This window comes from Mauremys reevesii, linkage group 5 (assembly GCF_016161935.1).
Source record: "Mauremys reevesii isolate NIE-2019 linkage group 5, ASM1616193v1, whole genome shotgun sequence".
Classification (NCBI taxonomy): domain Eukaryota; kingdom Metazoa; phylum Chordata; order Testudines; family Geoemydidae; genus Mauremys; species Mauremys reevesii.
Window position 1 is genome coordinate 137,908,140 of NC_052627.1, and position 25,484 is coordinate 137,933,623.

At 52.1% G+C, this 25,484-nt stretch overlaps 1 protein-coding gene across 1 annotated transcript in view; it reads left to right on the top strand.

Annotated features, from left to right (window-relative positions):
* The window catches only part of LOC120406889 (C-type lectin domain family 4 member F-like), an 88,774-nt gene extending 65,435 nt beyond the window's left edge, over window positions 1–23,339 (top strand). Inside the window, exon 6 of the mRNA XM_039542064.1 lies at window positions 22,967–23,339. Coding sequence (XP_039397998.1) covers window positions 22,967–23,129 — 163 coding nt within the window. The 3' untranslated portion in view covers window positions 23,130–23,339. The remainder of the gene's footprint in view (window positions 1–22,966) is intronic.
* Window positions 23,340–25,484: the final 2,145 nt, after the last annotated feature.

Consider the following 25,484-nt stretch of genomic DNA (forward strand, 5'->3'; position numbering starts at 1 on the left):
CTCTCTCTCTCTGTTTTCCTTTCTACCTTAGGTATTAACCTTTAATAATGTAGGTTATGTTGGTTTAGGCTCCTTGTGTAGTTATCAGTGATCAGTATTATTCAATAAATAACTTGTATGGTTAAGTTGGTTGCTTCTCTCTCTCTTGCTGAACTTTACTCCTTTGTGTTTTTAGCTTCCCCCATTCACTCTACAGCAAAGATCCCTGCACTGCCCAAAATACTGTGGGGTTTACTCATCAGGTAGGTTACTGCCAGTACAATTGTGGTGTGAGAGTGTGGTGTGAGTGTGAGTGTGGTGTGAGAGTGGGTGTAGGGATGTTTCTCTTTTATTTAACACTTTTAAGTGCTCTTTTCTTAACCTACCCTTGTATTAAATATTTTAACTGCTTTTCGATTAACCCCCCTTTATATTTTTACCATGTGGTTACCAAACAGTCTCCACTTCATAGAATTCCCTTTTTTTGTCATGTGTGTTCTTTTAACCTATCTTCATATTTTCTCTTTCATTTAATATTTTGAAATGCTCTTTTCTTAACCTCCACTTTTATTTAATATTTTAAATGCTTCTTTCTAAACCAACCTTTATATTTTTACCATGTGCTTAATTTCCTTTATATTTTCTCTTTTATTTAACTCTTTTAAAATGCTCTTTTCTTAACCTACCCTTCTATTTAATACACCTTTTAGATGTATCTCAATATTTTTATTCTTTAATAACATGTCAAACTAGTCCTTTAAAAACTCCTCTCCTTCTCAACCTCACCAAAACTCTTTCTCTTCTTTAATAACTTGCCTCTATTCTTTCAAACTAACCTTTTAAAAACAAAAATTTTCATTTTTCTTTAAGTTCTCTCACTCTATTCTTTCAACCTTTTTCTCTAAACAATCAAACAAATGTATCAAAGCACAAGCACGCAACATTCCCCCATTGAAACACAAAAAATAATCAAAAAATGTTTTTGAAATGTCCAGCGGCGCCAAACCTTGACACCAATGGAAACAGGAATGGAGGGTGGGACATAAGCCCAAAAAAGAGCATGGAAACCTGTCAATGATACAAGGTGATGAATACTATCCAGCTGTATACTACTGTTGTTCTCTTTTGCCGCAGATGGTAGGATGAGAGGTGATGGGTTTAAATTACAGCACAGCAGATTTAGGTGAAATGTCGGGACAAACTTCCTCACTGTAAGAACAGTAGGACAATGGAACAGATGCCTAGGGAGGTTGTGGAAGCTCCTTCACTGGAGGGTTGCAAAGGAAAGCCAACAGTCTGGGATAGTTTAGACACAGCAAACCAGGCATCTTAAAAGGGCCAGCCCGTGCCATTAAACCACCACCTGGCAGGTGAGGGGGAAGCCACTGCCAGGAGTCAGGCCATGCTGTACCAGTGGCGATGCTGGAGCAGGGCACAGAGATGCAATGGGCTGGGGGAAGCGGAGGCAGAATTATGTGTAACTGTGATACCCCCCGTCCCTGCCCCTCAGTACAACTCCCTGCTGAAGCACAGGACTGAGCTCTGTCTTCTCAGGACTTCAAAAAAGAAAAGTTTGCACAGAATTGAAGTTCATAGCTATGGTACCAGCCCCTATGTAGCCCATAGGATTATTTTGCTAGCTATTCTATCCTACTAATCCAACCAGCAGTATCAATTAATATGTTTCTTTTTCTGAAATTAATCCATTTTATTCTTATATTTTATCAGTATTAATTCCTTGGAATTTAGAATGTGTTGAGGCATGTGTTTCCTAATAATAAGTTTTGCTGAAATGCAAGAAGCCTACCAGTCTGTAAGATCTGCTATATAGCAAAAGGTATAATCAGTTATAAATATGTCAGCATAAAAGTTGGCAACCTTTGGCACAGATAAGAATGGTTCCTGAACTTTCGGTAACCAAAAGGAGGAACTATCCACATCACATCACAGGTTTATTCAGCATCTACGACTAGTCGGTAACCACAGGGTACACCACAACTTACAGGTCATCAAGAGAGCCTAGGCTGTAGTAAGTGTCATAATCCACTAACCTATAGGAGAGGGGTACCCAAACATTTCATAGGGCATGGAAATAAGATTTGGGTATAGTAGGTTGGGCCTGAATTACATAGGTCAGGATCCTATAAAATACTTTGTAAGAGAGCTCTTTTAGGCTCTTCTAGGTGCTAAGCTCTTCTAAGTTATAAGCTCTTCTAACTCCTGAAATTTCGGTTTCATGAAGTGCTTTTTCCAATTCTCCTGTGTTCTAGAGTCTATCTATCTATCTCCATACACCCCATCTATCTAATCTATCTATCTATCAGCTCAGTTTATGCAGTATAGTATACCTACTCAACATCCCTAACCATTGGGGAAGCCAGCACCATCGTGTAATCGGGCCTGCCAGAAGTGAGGCTGGTCTTTCACTTCTTATTACCAGGCTCCCAAGGAAAGGTCTGAGTATGTTAGGTTAAGGTATAATAGAAATGGTACCACCAGGAATTTTCGATTTCTTTTACTGTTTTGGAGTTATACGTTTCATTGCATTTCTTATTTTATGTTAATTTCAATAAAGGTTTTATCAATTTGGTATTGTCCTTAGTGTACATGTTCTTGCCAAGCACCCCGAGAATCCTTCCCCGATATACAACTCTCTGAGTTCTTGAACTCTGTAGTCTGAATTGGATAAGAACCTATAAATCTTCTGGCCGGATACGATCAGTGGCGAGCCATAACAACTAACCCATCAAAATCAGGTTAACTCCTACCTTTAGGGGTTAACGACAGCTGCCAGTAAGCTCAGAGAGTCCCAGACAATTTCTTAGTGAGCGAATGTTTAACACACACACAGCCCCTCGCAGACAGTATTCAGGACACTTTTCAGTGCCTTCAGCAGTACAGTTCAGCAGTAAATCTGCTGATAACACTCCCGGTGCTCTTGATGTTACATGTATTTCAGTGCAAGGTAACACCACAATACTCAGTTGTGGTGTTTGGGCCATACCTTCTGAGCATTACCCTCTGACCTCACGCAGATCATTTCCCAGTCTCTGGGGAGGGGTACAAATGTATGTGTCCCCCCTCTGGACTCTCTGTGGCCTGAGGAGAATGGCGGCCTCTCCATCCCCACCCAGCACCTCAGAATCTCCTCATCAAACAACAGTCCAAAGTTCCGTCCAGCCAGCAGCTATTCCCATCCCAGGGCTAACAAACAACCATCTCCTCGCTGTTCAGTGAGATAGGGAATCAGGATCCTGTTTCCAAGGTGGTTCAGGAACTAGGATGCAGCCAGGGCTGGTGCTTCCAGTAGGTGAACCTAGGCGGTCATCTAGTGCGGCAGGATTTGGGGGTGTCATTTTGCCGTCCTCGGCAGAAATTCGGTGGCGAGGATTCTTCCGCTCCGGGTCTTCAGTGGAAATTCAGCAGCACATCCTTCACTTGCTCCGTGACCTGTCACTGAAGTGCCCTGAAGAGGCGGAGCGGAAGGACCCCCTGCTGTCAAAAGCTCAGAGACGGAGCGCTGCCACATAGGGTGGCAAAAACTCTGGCGCCACTCCTGGATGCAGCCTTCACAGCAGACACAGCCCTTGGTCCCACATGGATCAGTCACCAGGCCCCCAGGACTGTCTCTAGCTCCCATGTTTGTAACCTTCCCCCTGAGCTCTGACCGGCTCCGCTCCCGGTGAATGTGGAACCTGCAAGGCTGCTTGTCCTTCCTGGAAACCTCCTGTACAGCCCCAGAGATGGCGACCGAGGCCGTGTCTACGCTACAAAGTCATGTCGGCGTTCAGCCACCAACGTTTGTGTATCGCTGGGCATGTGCCCACTTGGCTGCTTGTACCAGTGCTGCTCGTACTCACCAGGAGTGCTTGTGCAACCCACTAACCTTTGATTCCACACGTGCCCCCTCTCATCCCATGTTACCGCCGGAGCAGTGAGCAGGGTCTGTCTCTTTGGACAGCAGAACTCCCACCCGTGGATGGTCACACATAGGAAAAAGATGCAGATTTGGACAGTCGTGGATGCGCACAGGATAGGTCCGACCTTTGGGGCGGGAGATGTGGGTGACTGCCCAGGGCGCCAAGGTCGGGGGGGAGGGGACATGGTCCAGAGGCAAGGAGCAGGACACAGGCCTGGCCCCACACTGCCCCCAGCCTGCCCCTCACTGTGCTTCAGTGGGATGATGCTGGAGGCCCCACAACACAAGTGGGCCCAGGACACAGAGCAGGATGCCATGGCTGGGGCGGAGCTGGGGGTATCCCAGGAGGGGAGAGGGCCCAGGCTTCCCCAGGCCCAGCCCCTCCGCTGCACGACCTCCGACAGCCAATCGCACGCGCTGCGCATGGGGATGATGCCTTTTCGCTCTCGCCAGAGCCCCACCCGCAAGAGGGGGCAATAAAAGGCTGGGCCCAGGGGGCTGGAACAATGTGAATAGTGGGGTTCTGAGAGCCCCTGAACCGAACTGTAACCCTGCATGTGATGGAAACCGATTCATACAATCACAGAATATCTGGGTTGGAAGGGACCTCAGGAGGTATCTAGTCCAACCCCCTGCTCAAAGCAGGATCAAACCCAACTAAATCATCCCAGCCAGGGCTTTGTCAAGACTGACCTTAAAAACCTCTAAGGAAGGAGATTCCACCACCTCCCTAGGGAACCCATTCCAGTGCTTCACCACCCGCCTAGTGAAAAAGTTTTTCCTAATGTCCAAACTAAACCTCTCCCACTGCAACTTGAGACCATTACTCCTTGTTCTGTCATCTTCTACCACTGAGAACAGTCTAGATCCATCCTCTTTGGAACCCCCTTTCAGGTAGTTGAAAGCAGCTATCAAACCCCCCTCATTCTTCTCTTCTGCAGGCTAAACAATCTCAGTTCCCTCAGCCTCTCCTCGTAAGTCATGTGCTCCAGCCCCCTAATCATTTTTGTTGCCCTCCGCTGGACTCTCTCCAATTTATCCACATCCTTCTTGTAGTGTGGGGCCCAAAACTGGACACAGTACTCCAAATGAGGCCTCACCAGTGCTGAATAGAGGGGAATGATCACATCCCTTGATCTGCTGGAAATGCCCCTACTTAAACAACCCAAAATGCCATTAGCCTTCTTGGCAACAAGGGCACACTGTTGACTCATATTCAGCTTTTCGTCCACTGTAACCCCTAGGTCCCTTTCTGCAGAACTGCTGCCCAGACATTCGGTGCCTATTCTATAGCAGTGCATGGGATTCTTCCGTCCTAAATGCAGGACTCTGCACTTGTCCTTGTTGAACCTCATCATATTTCTTTTGGCCCAATCCTCTAATTTGTCTAGGTCCCTCTGTATCCTATCCCTACCCTCCAGCGTATCAACCACTCCTCCCAGTTTAGTGTCATCTGCAAACTTGCTAAGGGTGCAGTCCACACCATCCTCCAGATCGTTAATGAAGATATTGAACAAAACCGGCCCAAGCACCGACCCTTGGGGCACTCCACTTGATACCGGCTGCCAACTAGACATGGAACCATTGATCACTACCCATTGAGCCCGACCATCTAGCCAGTTTTCTATCCACCTTACCGTCCATTCATCCAGCCCATACTTCTTTAACTTGCTGGCAAGAATACTGTGGGATTCCAACTAGGGGGTGCGGCAGCCCCCCTAGATCCAGCACCTATGGCCAGGCGCTGCCAAAAGAGCACTGTCTTCCTCTTCCCTCACGCCTCCTTCCCCCATACAACTGTATCTCCCATCCACTCCCCTCCCCGCCTCCCTCCTCATCCACCCACCTCCCTCTTCCCCTCCCCCTTCTTCTGCATCCAATTGCATCTCCCCTCCCCCTCTCCCTACTTCCCCATCCAACTGCATCTCCCCTCCGCTCCTCCCCCACCCCAACTTCCCCTATCCAACTGCCTCTCACCTCCCTCCTCCCATCCTTCACCCTCCAACCACCTCTCCCCTCCACCCCACCCCATCCTTTGTCCCTCACCTCCCTGCCCCTCCCCCAGGGCTGCTGTCAGAGGGAGGCTCTAACCCAGCAGGCTGCAGAAAGGACCCACAGGCCAGTCATCAGGGGCTCGGATCAGCGCGAAGGCAGGACAATGGCGGATGAGGATATCTATGAGAACATGCCGATGACGGAAGCTGCTCCCCAGCCCAAAGATAAACAAAAGAGTCTGCACCAGACCCTGGACTCCCGCTGGCCTCTCCTTGGCTTTGTGGTCTCTGCAGAGTGTCCTGGGCAGCGACCGCTTGCTCCACTGACCACGTCCCCAGAGCTCAGCCTTGTGCTGGCCAGACAGCACCACGGGCAGTGGGCGAGGGTGCTCGGTCAGTGCATCCCAGTGCGTTCTCTCCCCTGCCAGTCCCCAACGGGAGAAGGGCACAGGGGAGAGATGGGAGTCCCTGCACAGCATCCCAGCCTCCTGCCGGGCAGCGCAGTGCCATGGGCTGGCCATAAAAGCCAGCCAGGCTTCCCCTCCCCAGCTCACTGCCACCATCAGCCTCTCCCAGGAGGAGATCACCAGGGTCGAATCCTCACAGTCCCCATCTCTGGGGACCAGCTCCCTCTCATCCCCCCATTTCACAGTGACACCTCCTTTCCTTACCCTCTGCCCCTTCCCTGCCCGAGCACACGCGTCTAACCGTGAGCAGGGGCAGGGAGATGTAGCTGTGTTAGCAGAGAAGGGTTTTCCCCAGGGCTCGGGGATGGGGAGGGAAGGGAAGGGAGCCTGTTCCTCCAAGGACAAGGAGGAAATGGAGCTGGAAATGCTGAGATAAGGACCAGGCTGTTTTTCTAAAGCTCCCAGCACAAGGGGCCCCTCTCAGCGCATTGGCTGGGTAACTGGGCAAGAAAGTGACAGATGAAATTCAGTGTTAATAAATGCAAAGTAACACACATTGGAAAACATAATCCAAGTATACCTATAACATTATGAGGTCTTTTCCACTCAACAGAGGGATCTTGAAGTCATTGTGGATAGTTCTCTGAAAACATCCACTCAATGTGAAGCAGCAGTCAAAAAAACCAACAGAATGTTGGGAATCATTAGGAAAGAGACAGATAATAAAACAGAAAATATCATATTGCCTCTGTATAAATCCATGGTACGCCCGCATCTTGAATACTGCATGCAGACGTGGTTGTCCTATTTCAAAAAAGATATATTGGAATTGGAAATAAATGGGCAGCCGTTTTAAAACAAACAAAAGGAAGTATTTCTTCAGACAATGCATAGTCAACCCGTTGAACTCCTTGTCAGAGGATGTTGTGAAGGCCAAGACTATAGCACGGTTCAAAAAAGAACTAAAGAAGTTCATGGGGGACAGGTCCATCAATGGCTATTAGCCAGGATGGACAGGGATGGTGTCCCTAGAATCTGTTTGCCAGAAGCTGGGAATGGGCAACAGGGGATGGATCACTTGATGATTCCCTGTTCTGTTCATTCCCTCTGGGGCACCTGGCACTGGCCACTCTCCGCAGACAGGACACTGGGCTAGTTGGAACTTTGGTCTGACCCAGTCTGGCCATTCTTATGTTCTTATGTTTGGTTGGGCAGGTGTCAGCTGAACAAAGGCCTGCTCCGGGGGTTGTTTATCTCCTTTGGTTTCAGTGCAATCCAGATGCCGTGTGGCAGCTGTTCTGGATTTGAACACATGAAAGACGTCCAGGAAGGGTCAGGAGACAGGCAGGGAGATGGGGCTGACAGAAGTGGAGGGTGTGGCTGTAGTCAGCTGCAGCTCCGCACCGAGCTCAGCTAGGCTCTCTGCAGCGACAAAGGAAAACACAAGGGGAATGTAGCCTGCACTGGGTGACAGAGAAGCTCCTCCCAGAATCTGTTTCAGGAAAGGCTGAGAACTGTAAACTCAGTACATTAGTGAGAGGCAGCTTCATCCTTTGGTTAACGTGAGAGAAGCCACTTCTGCAATGTAAGGGGATTATCTGGGCATCTGAGTGTTGTCTGCTGGTTCCAGGAACCACACCCCATGGGGGAGTGGCGCGAGCTAATGGCTGAGGCCCAGATCAGACAGGGAGGGAGTGCGGCAGGCTGAGACTATCAGGGAGAGGAGAATCTGACAGTCTTGTGTCTCCAAGCAGCTGCCGTTCACCTTGGGGAGACCAAATCCAGAGCACACCGAGCACACTTACTTCTGTCTACACATAGATCCTGGCTCGAATGCAGCTCTAGTCTTCTCCCTTTAATGTGCAGGGGAGACACAGTCTTCTGGCTTTGCCCTGTGATTCGCCCCTTGGCTGCCTTGCGGGGAGGAGCCCAACATCCTGGGGATGGGTTATCAGACAGGGATGCTGTAGAAAGGCCCTTCTGAGCACACTGCTGCTGTCAGCCCCACTTTTCTCCTGCAAAGAATCATTTCCCCTCATTTCACTGCCTCGTTGAGTTCATATTTCATAAGTTGTTTCAGGTTCCTTTTCTCACTTAAAAATACTCCTTTGGGCCTGGACTTCACAAGCCCTAAACTTCCCTCTCAAGAAATGCTTAGGCAGGGGGGAAATCCTGCTCCCAGATCTCTCTCACAGGACGTCTGCCTGGCACTAGAGTCACTCCTGATTTAGGGAGGGTCGCTTTTCACATTCGAGTTCAGGTCAGTTCTGACCTTATTTGGCCTCATTCCACTGTTGCTGTTAACCACAGTCGGGGAATAGGAGGCTGAGCATGTATTGGAATTGGGGGTGGAGTTTCCTCGGTCAGTGGCATTTGAGCTGTAACTTTCCATGGATACGTTTCTTCTTCTCCTTCAAGGAAACCCTCCCAAGACATCGGTCCCTCGGCAGCACAAGGTGCGGAGCATCATCACTGCTGTCCTTCTCCTCCTGGGTCTGGCCCTGGCCACATCCCTCATTGCTGTGACGCTTCTATGTAAGTTCAACTTCAGCTCCAAGCCCAACGTTTGCCAACTTCCATACAGGCCAGCTGGCTCGACTAGGCGGGGGAGGGGAACATATTTCAGCAGAATATCGACCACGTTTCCACTCTGTCCCTCCAAATAAATCTCCTACTCCAGGGAGTTTGAATGGAGCTGTAAGATCTTGCCCTGCTGCTTTGATACTGGCACAAACTTTCTAAGTCTAACGATGGTTCAGCACTGGCACAGGTCACCTGGGGAGGCTGTGGAACCCCCATCACGGGAGGTTTTTAAGGACAGGTTAGACAACCACCTGTCAGGGATGGTCTGGGTGAACTTCATCCTGCCTGAGCATCACCTCAGGGACTTCAGATCACATGTGGCAGCCCCACATGCTCAACCTGCACCCTGAGGGTCACGCTGGGTCCATTCCTGACCACATATCACCAGCACGAGCCTCAGCCCCAGGCGTCCTCATGGCACCATTGAAATGCCCTACGGAGAGACCGGATGGCCCAGTGGTTCGGGCGCTTGTCTGGGGCTCAGACTGCTGGGTTTAATTCCCTGCTCTGCCAAAGAGTCCCTGCCCTGGTGTGACGATGCGGTTCTGGCGAGACCCAATTGAGAGTGCCAAATCAGGACAAATCGCTCAAACAGGGCAGTCACAGCCCTAGGCTGGGGTTTTTCCACCTCTAAGGCAAACCAAACCAGCCAGACAAAGAGGACTTCGGTCTTACCCCACTGGCTAACCACAAGTCACACAAGCAATTTCCTTAGACACTCCAGTCTCCCAGTATCCCCACCAGTGCACTTGTCCTGAGGATGAATGGTTATGAAAACCAACACCCTAATAAAAGAAAAAGTTTCTCTCGATCCCAAAGGACCAAGCCCCAGACCCAGGTCAATATACACATCAGATCTTACCCACAAATCACGCTGTTGCCAATCCTTTAGAATCTAAAATCTAAAGGTTTATTTACAAAGGGAAAAAGGTAGAGATGAGAGGTAGAATTGGTTAAATGGAATCAATTACATACAATAATGGCAAAGTTCTTAGTTCAGGCTTGCAGCAGTGATGGAGCAAACTGCAGATTCAAATCAAGTCTCTGGAGTACATCCCCCACTGAGATGGGTCATTCAGTCCTTTGTTCAGAGCTTCAGTTTGTAGCAAAGTCCCTCCAGAGGTAAGAAGCAGGATTGAAGACAAGATGGAGATGAGGCATCATCCTTATATAGGCTTTTCCAGATGTAAGAACCTCTTTGTCCTTACTGTGGAAAATTACAGCAAAATGGAGTCTGCAGTCACATGGGCCAGTCCCTGCATACTTCGCTGAGTCATAAGGCGTGTTTGCCTTCTTTCCATGGGTCAATTGTGTAGCTGATGGTCCTTAATGGGCCATCCAGCAGGTTAAGCAGAGCTAACACCAACTTGTCTGGGATATCACCCAGAAGCACATCACCAACTTGAAATACAGACAGTATAGAGCCAATATACATAACTTCAACTAAAAGTTATACATGCACACAGACAGCATAATCATAACCAGCAACCCATAACCTGGTCTTAGACACCTTGTATGACCCCCTTTCCCTAAGATTTGGTGCCACTACAGGACCTTGATTGCAACCCATGTTCTATATGGTCCCAATTTATATCAATAAATTCACACCTGGAGCCAGCAAACAGAGCTGAAAGCAGGGAGCTGGAGTGGAGAGCTCTTGGAGGAGAGGGGAGACAAGCCCCTGTTCCTTAGGGGCAGTGAGTGGCAAAGACGACTGGTGCCTCCCCATGCTGGGGGGCCACAATCTAAAGGGGAGGACACGTCACTGCCCCACATGTCTCCTCTGCCCAGCGACCCCCACGCCCAGCCCAGGGCCACCATGCACTCCCTGCCCCGCCAGAGTTACCCGCGGGGGGCTCTGTCCTTCTCCCGCCGCGCCTCCCTCTTCCCCCCAGCACATTCTGCCAGTCTCCCTGGCAGCCGGTCCCGGGCGAGGAGCAGGAGGGAGCCGCGTCTCATGAGGCTGAAGCCGGCCGCTCCAGGTCACTGATCTGTGCAGGGCAGCAGCTGCCTGAGAGCCTGGCTGGGGGCGCAGGGCCGGGACGCCCCCACCAGGGCCCCGCTGCTGGGGACAGGGGCTGAGTGAGCCGGAAACGTGCCGGGGGGTCAGGGGACTCCAGCTTGCTCGACCCCTGTCCCTGGTAGCCTGGCCTTGATGGAGTAGCTCCCGCCACCTCCCCACCAGGCTCTCTCAGGCAGCCGCTGCGCTGCACAGAGCAGAGACCCTGAGTGGCCGACATGAGAAGTGGCTGGTCCTGCCCCCTCCACTCCCTGCCCGGGCCCGGCTGCCAGGGATGGGGCCGAGCGTGCCAGGGGTCAGCGTCAGCAGGAGAAGGACAGAGCCCCTCTTCCTCCTCCACCCCCCGGCATGCCAAGCAGAAATCTGGGGGGTGCTTCACCCTGCACACACCCCCTATGCGTCACCTCTGGCGAGTGGGTTCTGGAGAGTTTGCTGGTTTGCGGTGTTCAGTTTGCAGAGGCTGGTATGGGCCGTGCGCTGAAAGATGCAGAGCCTGTGATCACATCAGATCGGGCGAGGGGCTTCCCTGGTTAGGGGGCCAACAAAGGCAGCCAAGCCGTGGGAAAGAAGCCAGCAACCAACTGGAAACAGGGGAGTTAGCGTGCGGGATTGTAAGGAGAGTTTGGGGGAGGGACGGTGACGTTCTGTTTTATGTGGTGTGGGGTTTTCTTTCTCCTTGGCAGGTGCTTAGGCCTGAAGGGTGTGACAGACACAGAGGCAGCAGTGGTAGTGACCCAAGCAATGGAACAGACAGTGACCAGATGACCAGATGTGGATGCTGCAGGATGTACATGTTCCTGGTGAAGGTACCTGAAAAGAGCTTGTTCGTATGAAGCGCCGCCTGAGAGAGCTGATGGAAGAGAAGAGCCGAGGTTTGGAGATGCAGGTGGAAACTATGGTTGAGTTTTGAAGGGGATTCGAGCAGATGATGGAGGGAAGGTGAGAGGAGGCTGAAGGGAAAACTCAAGACTGGCAGATCCAAACTGGACTGGAGAACGCGGCGGGGAGACTGCTGGGTGAGTAAAGTGGCCAGTGGAAACGTGATGATGAGAACCGAGCAGAGGAAAAGACCAACTAGTGAAGGAGAAGTAGAGCTCAGGAATAGGTTTGCTGAGTTGGAAAGTGAAGAAGGCTGCAGCAGGGAGCAGCAGAAGGTGGGAGGCCCAGGGAGAAGAGAAGAGCAGCTAGTCCTACAAGAAGAGGGGAAGAGTCAATGTACATACCCAGAGTTTGGAGCCCCGGGAGGACAGAGGATGACTTGCAGTAGATCGCAAGGGAGAACAAAAGACAAGAGGACTTTCATGCAAAAGGAACAGGAGGAAGGCTGAAGAATGGCACCAACACCAGGAAGAGGCAGGTCTACGTGATTGGTGACTCTTTACTGAGAAGAATGGACATGCCTGGCACCAGAGCTGATCCAGGGAACAGAAGGGTGAGCTGTCTGCCGGGAGCTAAATAAAAATAATTACCTATATTATAGAACTAGAAGGGACCCTGAAAGGTCATTGAGTCCAGCCCCCTGCCTTCATTAGCAGGACCAAGTACTGATTTTCCCTCAGATCCTTAAGTGGCCCCCTCAAGGAGTGAGCTCACAATCCTGGGTTTAGTAGGTCAATGCTCAAACCACTGAGCTATGCCTCCCCCCCAACATATAGGATGTGGACCCGAGGCTGAAGAGGATCGTAATGGGAGCAGGAACGACTCCATTGATTGTCCTTCATATGGGAACAAATGATACTGCTAGATTCTTGCTGGAACGGATCAAAGGAGATGATGCCTGGCTGGGGAAGACACTTAAAGAAATGGAGGCTCAGGTGATCTTCAATGGGATTCTACCTGTCCCTAGAGGAGGAGAAAGGAGGTCAAACAAGATGATCAACAGACGATTCAGGCAGTGGAGCTATAAGAAGGTTTCTGGGCTGTTCGATCACTGGGAGGCATTCACAGGCATAGGACTGTTCTCATGGGATGGACTCCACCTAAGTAGGGAGGGAAATAGATTCTGGGATGGAGGGTGGCACAACTGATTAAAAGAGCTTTAAGCTTGGAATTCAGGGGAGACAGTTGAGAGATGCTCATGTAATCTCCACTTCTGATTCTAATACTGAGCAGGAGAAAATCAAGTAAGAGCAGACACAGCAAAGGAGAAAGGAAGAGCAGAGGGAAGGAGAATGGACATCAAGAGGAAAGACAGTTCCCAAACCAATGATGCTAACAACCAAGTAGTAGGTGATACTGGCAGTAGCATGACTGTGCCTAATCGTGTGAGGAGCCCTGGCGAAGCCGAGCAGAAACAGGATGTTAGGAATCATTAAAAAGGGGATAGAGAATAAGACTAAGAATATCTTATTGCCCTTATATAAATCCATGGTACGCCCACATCTTGAATACTGCATTCAGATGTGGTCTCCTCCCCTCGAAAAAGATATACTGGCACTAGAAAAGGTTCAGAAAAGGGCAACTAAAATGATTAGGGGTTTGGAGAAGGTCCCATATGAGGAGAGATTAAAGAGGCTAGGACTCTTTAGCTTGGAAAAGAGGAGACTAAGGGGGGATATGATAGAGGTATATAAAATCATGAGTGATGTGGAGAAAGTGGATAAGGAAAAGTTATTTACTTATTCCCATAATACAAGAACTAGGGGTCACCAAATGAAATTAATAGGCACCAGGTTTAAAACAAATAAAAGGAAGTTCTTCTTCACAAAACTTGTGGAACTCCTTACCTGAGGCGGTTGTGAAGGCTATGACTATAACAGCGTTTAAAAGGGAACTGGATAAATTCATGGAGGTTAAGTCCATTAATGGCTATTAGCCAGGATGGGTAAGGAATGGTGTCCCTAGCCTCTGTTTGTCAGAGGATGGAGATGGATGGCAGGAGAGAGATCACTTGATCATTGCCTGTTAGGTTCACTCCCTCTGGGGCACCTGGCAGTGGCCACTGTTGGTAGACAGATACTGGGCTAGATGGACCTTTGGTCTGACCCGGTACGGCCGTTCTTATGTTCTTAAACAACTAAGGTGTCTATACACCAATGCAAGAAGCCTGGGGGACAAAATGGAGGAAGTAGATCTACTGGTGCAGGAAGTGAAACCAGATGTTACAGGGAAAACAGAAACATGGTGGAATAGTAGCCAGGACTGGAGTACAGACAATGGAGAGTATGTGCTCTTCAGGAAAGACAGAAATGAAGGTGAAAGTGGTGCAGGAGCGTTGTATATTGATGATGAGATAGACTGACTGTAAAGAAATCAGAAGTGCTGGAACGGCTTAATGAGAGACTGTTTGGGTCAAAATCACTTTGGGGAAGAAAGCTACCAGAGGCTCCCCTGAGATAGTGCTTGGGGTCTGCTACAGACCCCAGGATCCTATGTAGATATGGATAGAGACCTCTGGAATACCTTTAATGACATATATACTCCTGGGAGCTGTGTGATTATGGGAGACTTTAATTTCCCGGATATAGATTGGAGGACAAGTGCTAATCATCATGATAGTGCCCACACTTTCCTGGCTGTGAGAGCTGACAGATTTCTTCACCACATAGTCACCAAACTAACAAGAGGTGATGCCATTTTCGATTGAGTGTTGGTGAGTCGGGAGGACCTCCAGAGAAGAACTGGCTGTAGGGGACAACCTTGGTTCGCGTGATCATGAGCTGATTCAGTTTCAACTAAATGGAAGGATAAACAAAACTAGGTCTGCAAGTAGGGGCCTTCATTTCAAAAGGGGAAACTTTAAAATATTAAGGCAATTAACTAAGGGAATGGACTGGGCGAAAGGACTCAAGGATCTGAAAGTGGGGGAGGCTTGGAATTACTTTCAGTCCAAGTTGCAGAAGCTCTATGACGCCTGCATCCCAAGCAAGGGGAAAAACTTAGAGTTGCAGACCAGGCTGGATGAACAAGCATCTCACACAGGTGATTAAGAGAAAGCAGAAATCCTACAAGGAATGGAAGATGGGATGGATCAGCAAGGAAAGCCACATCTTGGAGATCAGAAAGTGCAGAGAAAAGTGAGAACTGCTGAGAGCCAAGCAGAGCTGGACCTTGCAAAGGGAATTAAAACCAACAGTAAATGGTTCTATAGCTATATAAACAAAAAGGGACTGCCCAACACGGAGGGTGTGTTGGAGATTGGAGATAATCTAGCCATGGGCGAATGCTAAAGAAATATTTTGCCTCCATTTTTAATAAATGGAATGAGGAGTTTAGGGGTAGTGGCAGGCTGGCTAATGGGAACGAGGATATGGAAGTAGAAATTACCACATCTGTGGAGGAAGGCAAACTCAAACAGCTTAATAGGACCAAACTGGGGGGCCTGGATAACCTCTATCCAAGAATATTAAAGAAACTGGCACGTGAAGTTGCAAGCCCATCAGCGAGGATTTTTAATGAATCCATAAACTCAGGGGTCAGACCCTATGACTGCAGAATTACTAATGGAGTTCCTATATTTTAGAAACAGGTATAAGTAATTCAGAAAACTACAGACCTTTTAGTTTGACCTCAATTGTATTCTAGGTCTTCGAACAAATTAGGAAAGAAAAAGTAGTTAGGGGCATAGAGATTAACAGTAATTGGGATAAAATACAACATGGTTTTACAAAAGGTAGATCATGCCAAATGAACCTTCTCTTTCTTTGAGAAGATAACTGATTTTGTAGAGAAAGGAAATGCAGTAGATCTCATCTATCTGGATTTCAAGGCATTTGATACAGTTCCACATGGGAAATTATGAGTCAAATTGGAGAAGATGGGGATTAATATTGCTGTTAATCCCTATGTGCATGACCTAGCACTTTGCACTACTAAATTTCATCCCATTTCTACTACTCAAGGGGTCAAGGCCGTCCAGCTCTACTCGTATAATATTCCAGTTCTCCTCCACGCTGGATATTGACCTCCCAACTCTGTGTCATTTGCTGATTTCAGTAGCGCACTCCCCCTTTTTGTGCCAAGGTCTTTAATGAAAACATTAAATAAGATTTGTTCTAAGACCGGTTCCTGAGGAACTCCCCAAGTAACCTCCCTCCAGCCTGACTGTTCACCTTTGAGCATGACCCATTGTAGTCTCCCATTTAACTGTAGTCTCCCGTTATCCACCTTTCAGTGAGGCCGGGAAGGAATTTTCCCCCAAATCAGATTGGCAGAGACCCTAAGGTTTTTTGTCGTCTTCTGCAGCCTGAGGCACGGGTCACTTGCAGGTTTGAACTAGTGTAAATGGTGGATTCTCTGTAACTTGAAGTCTTTAGATCATGATTTGAGGACTTCAGTAATTCAGCCACAGGTTATGGGCCTATTACAGGAGTGGGTGGGTGAGGTTCTGTGGCCTGCAGGAGGTCAGATTATGATCATGATGGGCCATTCTGGCTGTAAGGTCTATGAGACCTGTCTCTGCCCGAGCTCTCCACCTGTAAAACAGGGGGAGGAGACTTCCCTACTTCACAGGGGTGTTGTGTGACATTAAATGATATATTCAAGCAGGGCCGGTTCTAGGTTTCTTGTTGCCCCAAGCAAAAAAAAAATTGGCTGCCCCCCACACCCGCACCCCCTGCTGCCCCAGTGCTGGGCTCCCTCCTTTCCCCCTTACCAGTGCCCTCCCCCCACCCGCACCCCCCTGCTACCCCAGCCCTGGGCTCTCCCCATAACCTGCACCCTCCTGCTGTCCCAGCCCTGGGTAACTGGTAACTTGCTCCCAGGGCAGGTCATCCAACAGGAATTTTGGATGTGCACAGAACATGGACAGGATTGATTCCCATATGGTTACAGAACTGCAGTAAAGTGGAACCATTTTCAGCTTGTGTGATTGGAGGATATCTGGATGCATATTGTAAGACTGTCCTGCATAAATGAGGAAAAGTTGAGATGCCTTTATTATTCTTTTGTTCCACTCTTTGTTTCTATGGGGAATTTGTCAATGCAATATCACTGTCTTCCTTTTAAACAAACAAACAAAAGGCAATGGCTGTTGAAAATAGCAATTCCAGTCCTAATAACCACTGGGAAGCATTTCTTGCTCATCTTTATCCTACTTTTTCTACAGCAAATTACAGTGGATCAGTGTATTTGATTTGGGAGAAATGAAGGAACAGCTGCCCAAATTGAGCTTGAGCACTCCTGAACTTTGAGGGGGTTCAAATCTGGAAGGCAGGTGCTAGATTCCCTTTCTGAATATTAGCTACATCTGGAAAGGAAAAGTCAATTTCTGCTTCCATGGCTCAGAAGTGGAAATCCTCCTAAGTGCCTGGTACTGAATCTAAGGATGCCCAGGTCCAGAGCTTCCCCTCCCTTACTTTTCATGTTAAATTCTAGTGGGATCCATGTATCTCCCTTGCTAGGCTTCAGATAGAGAAGGGCACTGTCCATTTAGTCCACCTAATTCCTTCTTTGGGGGCTGCAAGGTGAGGTCACACCACTATCCCTAATCCAGTCTGGGGAAGTCTTCTGAAGGGGATATCTGGGGCAAAGCCTTCTACTCCTTGAGCACACTTGTTCCCCATTCACACTGCCACCCCTTCTAGCAGCTCTCGACTCACAGCAAGCTGCAGCACGGCTCAGCTACCTAACTCCCTACCCCTCCCTTTCCTGTTGACAGCGACCAAGGGATTGCTGGGAAATGTAGTTCTTTCCCTGCTCCAGGGCTGGCTCTATTGACAGGGAGCTAGGCAAGGAACTACAGCTCCCAGGGTCCCATGGATTCTCACCTCCCATGCTGGATCCCCAGCTGCTCCCTGGCTCTGCTTCTGCAGGGTTGTGAAAGGGGAGGACATGAGTTTAAAAAAAAAGAAGAAGAAAGGATGGCTCGAATACCACCCTCTGCAAATGTGCTGCCCCAAGCACCTGCTTGTTTTGCTGGTGCTTAGAGCCGGCCCTGTATTCAAGACTGTGAGGTGCTCAGATCCTGCCGTAAAAGGAGCCAGAGACGTACGATGGATTGTGGGAAAGATTCCGCAGGCAGTACTTAGCTCACAGGTCTGTTGATGATGCACAAGCTGGAAGAGAAACTGGCTCCCTGGGGCATCGCTGTGTTGACCCTGCAGCACTAAGGGAGTGAAAGGCTGATTTTTAGGAACAGATGCTCTGCAGGTATAAATTGAAGTAGCTCCTCTGAAGTCAGATTGACACCATCTGAGCAGCTGGCCATTAGTCTGCAAGCCCAGATCCTCAGAGGCATTTGGGCTCCAGGTTTCCATTGAAATCACTGGGAGTTTGGTGCCTGAACACTTCTAAGGGTCTGGGCCGCCTGTTAGCAGACAGCCCCTGAGACACACCAGGAGCGGAGCTGTCAGGATTGTTAATAAGCACTTTGACGGTCACAGTGCCCAGAAGCTGCACCCAGGTCCTGCTTTCCATAGCGCTAGGTGCTGCACAAACACACAGTAAAATGAGGTCATAGAATCGCAAAACCATCAGGTGAGATGGGACCGCAGGGGCATCTAGTCTAACCCCGCCAAGATGCAGGATTTGTTGTGTCTGACCCATCCCAGACAGACGGCTCCAGCCTCCTTTTGAAAACCGCCTCTGAAGGGGCTTCCATAACCCCCTGAGGTGTCTGTTCCATCGTCTTTCTGGTCAAACAGTCAGGAAGTTTGTCCTGAGATTTAATCTCAATCTATTATCCTGGAGTTTGTAGCTCCCTGATCCACAGAGCTGACGCCCTACGTTAAGACGGTGTAATATACACCAGGAGAGAGCCCTGAAAGGGGCCTTGGCTGTGCCGGTGTCCCTCCTCGGGAGGGAAGCTGTCCAAGATTAAAATAAAAGACGTCATAGAGAACAGCCTCGCGCTCGGAGCATGTTCCTTCTCTGTGCGTGGCTGGTCTCCAGCCGCAGTTCGGTTCGGTCGCTGACCTGCAGACGTGTGATTTCTAGATCTCCGGGCACAGAGCAAGCTGCAAGCGGTTGAAGAAGCGGTGCAGATGCTCCAAGTCTCTCTGCAGCCTGATGACACCTCGGACGCGTCAGCAAAGGGATTGGACAGTAAGTCACAGGACGAGGGTCTTAGGCATCAGGGTGGGTCAGCTCCCCTCCCTTGGCCTGGAAGCTGAGCACTCTCCTGCCTACAGGGATGGTGGGTGCCTGGCATCCTCCTGCTCCCCTCCATACACTTCCCTGCCAGGTGGTCCCGTCCCCTATCTAATGAGCTGCTGCTCCGCAACTTCCTCTGCCAGCGGAGGCTCTGTTCCCAGGGACGGGTGGCTGCTCCAGGCTCCCTCCTAGCTCCCTTCCTGGCAGTGGCAGGCTGGCTGCATCTGCCCTATGCTCCTGCGCAGGATGCCTAGTGGTCACCATCTTCCGTCCTTTCACTGTTGCTCCCTTCACTCCATAGTTTTCACCTTGGCCCCTGTATTGTCAGGGTTGCATTGGCGAGAAAGACGGATGCAGCTCATGAGACACACAGGGGCCGAATTCAGACCCTGGTGTAAGCAGGACGTCAGTGGAGCTGCACTCGTGGGTCTCCATTTGCCCCCCAGTCCCGGAGCCCTCCCTGTGCAGCTCCAATAATTTGGGTACCTGCCACAGTCCCATTGCTGGAGGCAGAGCACCCCCTTGTGGCCACGTCTCACAACTGTCTGTCTGTCTGGCACAGGGCTGCACATACAAACCCGTCCATGGATCAGGTTATTCAGCGTCCAGTCAGAAAATGGGCCTGAACTAAACCCCGGCACAGAACTCGCCTGAACGCTGGGCTGTTCAAAATCCCGGCCTGGAGCCCGGGGCCAGGGCTTGGGGCCATGGATGTTCTTGCAGCCCCAGCTCTGCCCCATGCTGCAGGGGACCCACTCACAGCTCACAAGGGGGGAGCAATTGGGAAGAGGTGGCTGGGGAGATTGGGGGGACAGGGCTAGAATTCAGGAGAGCTGGGGTCAATTCCCAGCTCTGCTGGAAACTTCCTGTGTGATCTTGGGCACCTCTCCCTGCACCTCAGTTCCCCTGCAGGAAAATCATCCTTTATTTCTCCCACCTCGCGTCTATTTTGACTGTGAGCTGTTGAGAGCAGGGACTGTCCCCTCCTGTCCATACAGCGCCTGGCACACAGGGGCCTGCAGGTGCTGCTCTACTGCACGTGCTGATAATCAAGTGTTCTGCATCTCCACTGACGTCGGTGTGACTTTCTTCTAGGTCTGCAGCTATTGGATGAAGCGCAGGCAGGAGTCAAGCTGCTGAAAGCCCAGCTGGACGTCAGTGCAGCGCGAGCAGCAGTGCAAGGTCGCTGCTGTAAGTACTAGCTGCAGTGCTGGCTGGTGCCATTTCTGCTGGTGCTGAGGATGAACGAAGGATTTCAGGCTCCCAGGCTGACAACGCAGCGACTTTCTCCAGCACCGAGTTCTCTTCCATTGAAAATCACCGGTGGCTGCACCTGGGCCCACACTGTGGTGATGGGTGTGGAGTTAAATTACACTCTAGGCCTCGTTAGCCTAATGGGAGCACCCAGCTGTCAGCTCTTCTTAGACGCTCCAAACCCGTCAGGTCACAGGCAGAAAGTAACCCTGGCATTTCAGCGTATGGGGCATTACTTTCAGAATCATCCCTGAGCCAGTGCCCCTGGCAGGGTGTTTGGGGAGGTGCCAAATTGCAAAAGACTCGAGACCTTCACCACTTATGATCAATGAAAATTGTTGATACTGAACCAGGGAATCTTCCACCTTCGGCAGCTACATTCCCCCTCCTGAATTCCCCCTGCCAGCTCAGCTACACAGTGAGTCTCCCCTTTCCCATTACAGCCGTGCTGCTCTGCACTGGGACCAACGCCCATGCTCCAGCCCAGATGCAGCTGCATTTCAGTGCTGGGGAAATGACCCCGTGGTGCCTGCTTTCTGCAGCGCTCTGTGGGATCCATCATGTGGCCACAAAAGTTACTTATTGTGATGCTTGAGAATCAGGATTCAGAAGCTCCCTGGGCTGGGGGCAGCTGAAGGGCAGGGGAAATGCAGCACTAGAAACCCTGAGCTCCCTGCGTGTGTCCCTGTGACTTTAGCCTGGACGTCTCACCTCAGTTTCTGCTCCTAGGTGACATGTTACCCGGATGCTGGAGGTTTTACGGTCGGAACCTCTATTACTTTTCACAAGGAAAAAAGTCGTGGGACGAGGCCGAGCAGTACTGTGTGTCTTGGAACTCACACCTGACCTCTGTCTCCTCCCAGGGAGAACAGGTGAGCGCAGGAAGCTCCGAGGGGCTTGGATAATGGGTCAGTGCCTTGTTTCACACCAGAAGGAGGTGGCAGGTGGCAGCTGAGGTTCCGATTCTGCGATGTGCCTTTTGGCAAACTATCGTAGAGGATGCGAAGCCTTAGTACCTGACTCAGGGCATTCACCCATCAATCTAAAACAGAGATGGGCAGAGGAACAGAGCCAGGATCTGGGGTGCCGGGGGGAGGTGGGGAGATTTGGAGTCAGCCTCATTTCTGATTTTCACTACTTCCAATGTAGCATTTCCTGCAAACCCAATGGCCTTTCCCAGTGAGGACCCCTTTGATCCCTCTCCCCAGGCCTGAGCTCCTGCTGGACAATCTAGAAGCCTGTATCTGGACGGCTTGTGTGCAAGGGGCCATGCACCTCTCAGAGAATCCTCTCTCCCCACGTGCCCACTGCAGCCCTCACCCCAGGCCTCTGCGGCACGTTCGGAGGAGGAAACTCCCACCCTCCGGCAGGGCCAGACTTTGCACCCAGTTCTCTGCTCCGAGCTTTGCCTCCTGCAAGGGCAGGGGGCTGGTGTGAACTCTGAGGTGCCCGTCAGTACCTGCTGCAGCCCAGCTCTGAGGGGGCCGTGGAGGGAGTGTTCTGAGACAGGACCCTGCTGTTAGCCCCAGGCAGATACAGATGCAGACGCAGACACAGAGCTGCTCCAGGGCTCCCTCAGGGTCTCCCAGCTAGTCACTGTCAGCGTTGGGGGCAGGACACCACGTCTCCCGCTGCCCAGTGCCCTGCTCACACCACCAGATGCCCTTTCCTCTCCCCCAAAATCTGTTCAGCCCAGGCAGCTGCGGCTGCATCCTGCAGCCTCTCTTGGGTGACCCAGACATGCTGCAAACTGTGTTGTGCAGGAGTTTCTCTCCAGCAAGACCCAGGGAGAAGCTCACTGGATTGGACTCACTGACAGGAAGACAGAAGGCAGCTGGCGCTGGGCGGATGGCACAGAATACAGAGCAGACGCAAGCAGGGGGTGAGTAAAGCTTGAGAGACGTGATTATTTATTAAACGTTTGGTCACAAGCTCTTTCGGGCAGCGTCTGTGTGGCCCCTGGTGTCTATGCAGCACCTGGCACAGTGGGCCCGATCCTGAGGGAGGCCCTGGGTGCTGCCACAACAGCAGTGAATCCTCTCAGGAATTTCTGCTAATGCCCCTTTGCTTAGAGCAGGAGCCTCAACACGGAGTGTGTGTTCAGTGCCCACTGAGACCCAGGGCCAGAGCCTCCCCTGGGTAACTCGGCATTGACTGGAATGAACCACAGGGATTTACACCAGCTGAGGATCTGGCCCCAAGTCGACTCAGTGCAGCCAGGGGAGTCTGGAGTGAGCGGCAGGTTCCCGCTCTCCTTGGGATTGCGCTGCGCTCTCCCCTCGGTCAGGCTGGGCACGGGGAGGCTGTGGGGCCGGGGCATGGCGGGAGCCAGCTGCAGTCGGTGCAGTGACCTCAGGGGGCTGTGGGCGAGGCCCATAAGCAGGGCCAGGGAGAAGTTAATGACTGACCCCCGCTGCCCTCTCTCCCCGTTCCTGCGTTCCCATCCCGGGGGTGCCTGGGACGTGCTGTGCCACCTGCTCTGGTTCTGGGCACTGAGATCCGAGTTGCTGCTGCTCAGTGTTTGGAGCCACACACTGACTTTGGCTCTTTGCTGGCCTGTCAGGCGCAGGGCAGGTGCTACCCCCGGCCGTCAGAAGCCCTTCGTTACCATGGCCACAAGAGCTGTGGAGAAATCTGAGGGGTGGCCGTGGGGTGCATCGCTTCACCGCGTCATTGCTGGGTGTCTTGGTCCCCTGCCAGCAACAGAGTCCACAGAGCAGAACTGAGCTCAGGAATTGGCTGTGGTTCTCCCCTGAGACATTAACACTCTGATCCGTAGGTTCTGGGCGGAGAATGAGCCAAACAATCACGATCCAAACAAAGATGGTGGAGAAGACTGTGTTCACACCGAGCCAAGAAAGCGGAATTTGTGGAATGATTACAAGTGCACTGAGCCTTTCAGGTGGATTTGTAAGCGGGCCCATGGATGGGCTGGGCTGTGACATGCAGGTCCCAGCACCTGAGAAAGCGCCTTAATTTCCAAGCTATGGAGCATGTTTTCCAGCCACCTGCCGATGAGGAGCCCTGTGCACTGGAGGGGGCCGCATGGGATGTGCATCGCAGGGACGCTTTGTCTTGCTGTGATATTTCTGGCTTTAGCAGCGACAGCTGCCCTTATGCCGCTCAGTGTGGCTGGCTCTGTAATTTGTATGTTTCCAGGTCTATCGCTTAATAAAATCCTTGGATCGTGGAGTTATTGTTTCACAATCACCCAATAAATAATGATTTTCTTGACTTCTGGTAGTCAGACCTGTTCATGATGACAACAGCACCTCCGTTATCAGCCTCTTTGATTATAATGTCAGGGTTATTTCTGAGGCTGTGGATGGCATTGCGTTCTGCACGACTTAGGTTATGAGGCAAGCAATGTTGTTTTTCCACAATTTCTGCCTGTGCATGTCGGCGGAAGCATTCTGTGTATAGGTCCAGACAGTGATGAGCTGCCAAAATCATAACAACCGGTTCCCTCCTCACCCCAGGAGGGATCATGCCCCCCCACCCAGGGACCCCTGCCCCATCCACCCCCCTTCCCTGTACCCTGACAGCCCCTGGAACCCTTGCCCCTGACTGCCTCCCACCGCCCCCATCCAACCTCTGATCCTTTTTGACTGCCCCACCAGGACCCTTGCCCCTATTCAATCCCCCTGTTCCCTACCCTCTGACCCCCCAGCCCCTATCCACTCCCCACCCCCGAACTCCCCTGCCCTCTCTCCAACACCCCTCCCTGCCCCCTTACCGCTGCCTGGGCGTGGCTGGCGGTGCTACAGTCCGGCCGCGGCTGGGCCGGGAGCCCGGGGATGCGGGGCCGGGCAGGAATCGCGGCTGGAGCCCGGAGCTGTAGAATATGGCGGTGGCCGGGTGGCGGAGCCTGGCGGCTGGCCGGCGGGCCGGGAGGGCGCGGCCAGAGCCACGCAGCCGAGCTGGAGCCGGGCAGCTGGGGCCGCCGCCGGGCCCGGACCCGGCATCTGGGTATGTGGGGTCGCTGCTGTCGCCCTGCCCAGAGCCGGGACGCGGGCCAGGCAGGGCAGCGGCGGAGCTCGAGCCGAGCCCGAGCCCGGCGGCCGGGAAGGACGCTGGGCCGGGCAGGGCCGCGGCCAGAGCCCAAGCCCGGCAGCCGGGAAGGACGCGGGGCCAGGCAGGGCTGCAGCCGGAGCCTGAGCCTGAGCCCGGCGGCCGGGAAGGACACGGGCCGGGCAGGGCCGCGGCCGAGCCCAACCCGAGCCCAAGCCCGAGCCTGGCGGCCGGGGAAGGACGCGGGGCCGGGCAGGGCCGCGGCCGGAGCCCGAGCCCGGCGGCCGGGAAGGACGCGGGCCGGGCAGGGCAGCGGCAGGAGCCCGAGCCCGAGCTCGGTGGCCGGGAAGGGCGCGGGCCGGGCCGGGCCGCGGCGGAGCCGGAGCCAGAGCCGGGCGGCCGGGAGGGACGCGGGCGGGCAGGGCGCGGCGGAGCCGGAGCCGGCAGCGGCCGGGCGGACGCGAGGCCAGGCAGGGACGCAGCCGGAGCGGGACACGGGGCCGGGGAAGGACGCGGGGCCGGAGCCGGGGAGAGACGCGGGGCCGGAGCCGGGCGGCTCAGGAGGGACGCGGGGCCAGGGAGGGCCGTGGCCTGAGCCGGTCAGGGCGCACGGCCCTCCTCGTTCCCTCTACCCCTACCTGAGCTCCGTCTTCCTGGGTGTGAGCGGGAAGCCTGCTTGCTTCTCAGCCCTCCCAGGCTTCCCGCGCGAAGAGCTCATTCGTGGGAAGCAGGGGGGGAGGAGAAGCAGGGCGGAGCATTCATGGGAGGAGGTGTTTAGGGATTTTATGCTTCCTAAGCATTATGGGGGTAGGAAAACAGTCCCCTACCATAAAGCGGCTGAAGTGGTTTCCCCCCCCCCCCATACTCGGTCAGGAGACACACTGATTAAGCGCTGACCAGGTGTTTACCACTGGAACACGCAGTGCATAAAGCACCAATCAGGAGAAGGGGCGAGAAATTGGACTGAGTTAGTACATGTGCATGATAGGATGATTTATGTAACCAATTATAATAAAAGGACGTGGAAAACCCCCGTTCGGGGCGCTCCACTGGAACAGATTGACTGACTTGGCTTCGTTATTTGCAACATCTGGTGACCCCGACGTGATTCCCCCTGCTCACCGGCTGGAATAGCCTTCGGTGCATCGAACCTCGCTGGAAAGCCCCGTTCCGTGAGTATGGGGGGGGAACTGTCAGCTCCGCAGAAAGTTCATGCGAAAGAGCTGCAGGCTATCATACGACAGGCTGGCAGGCCAGTCTCCCTGGGTCAGTTAGAACAGCTACTT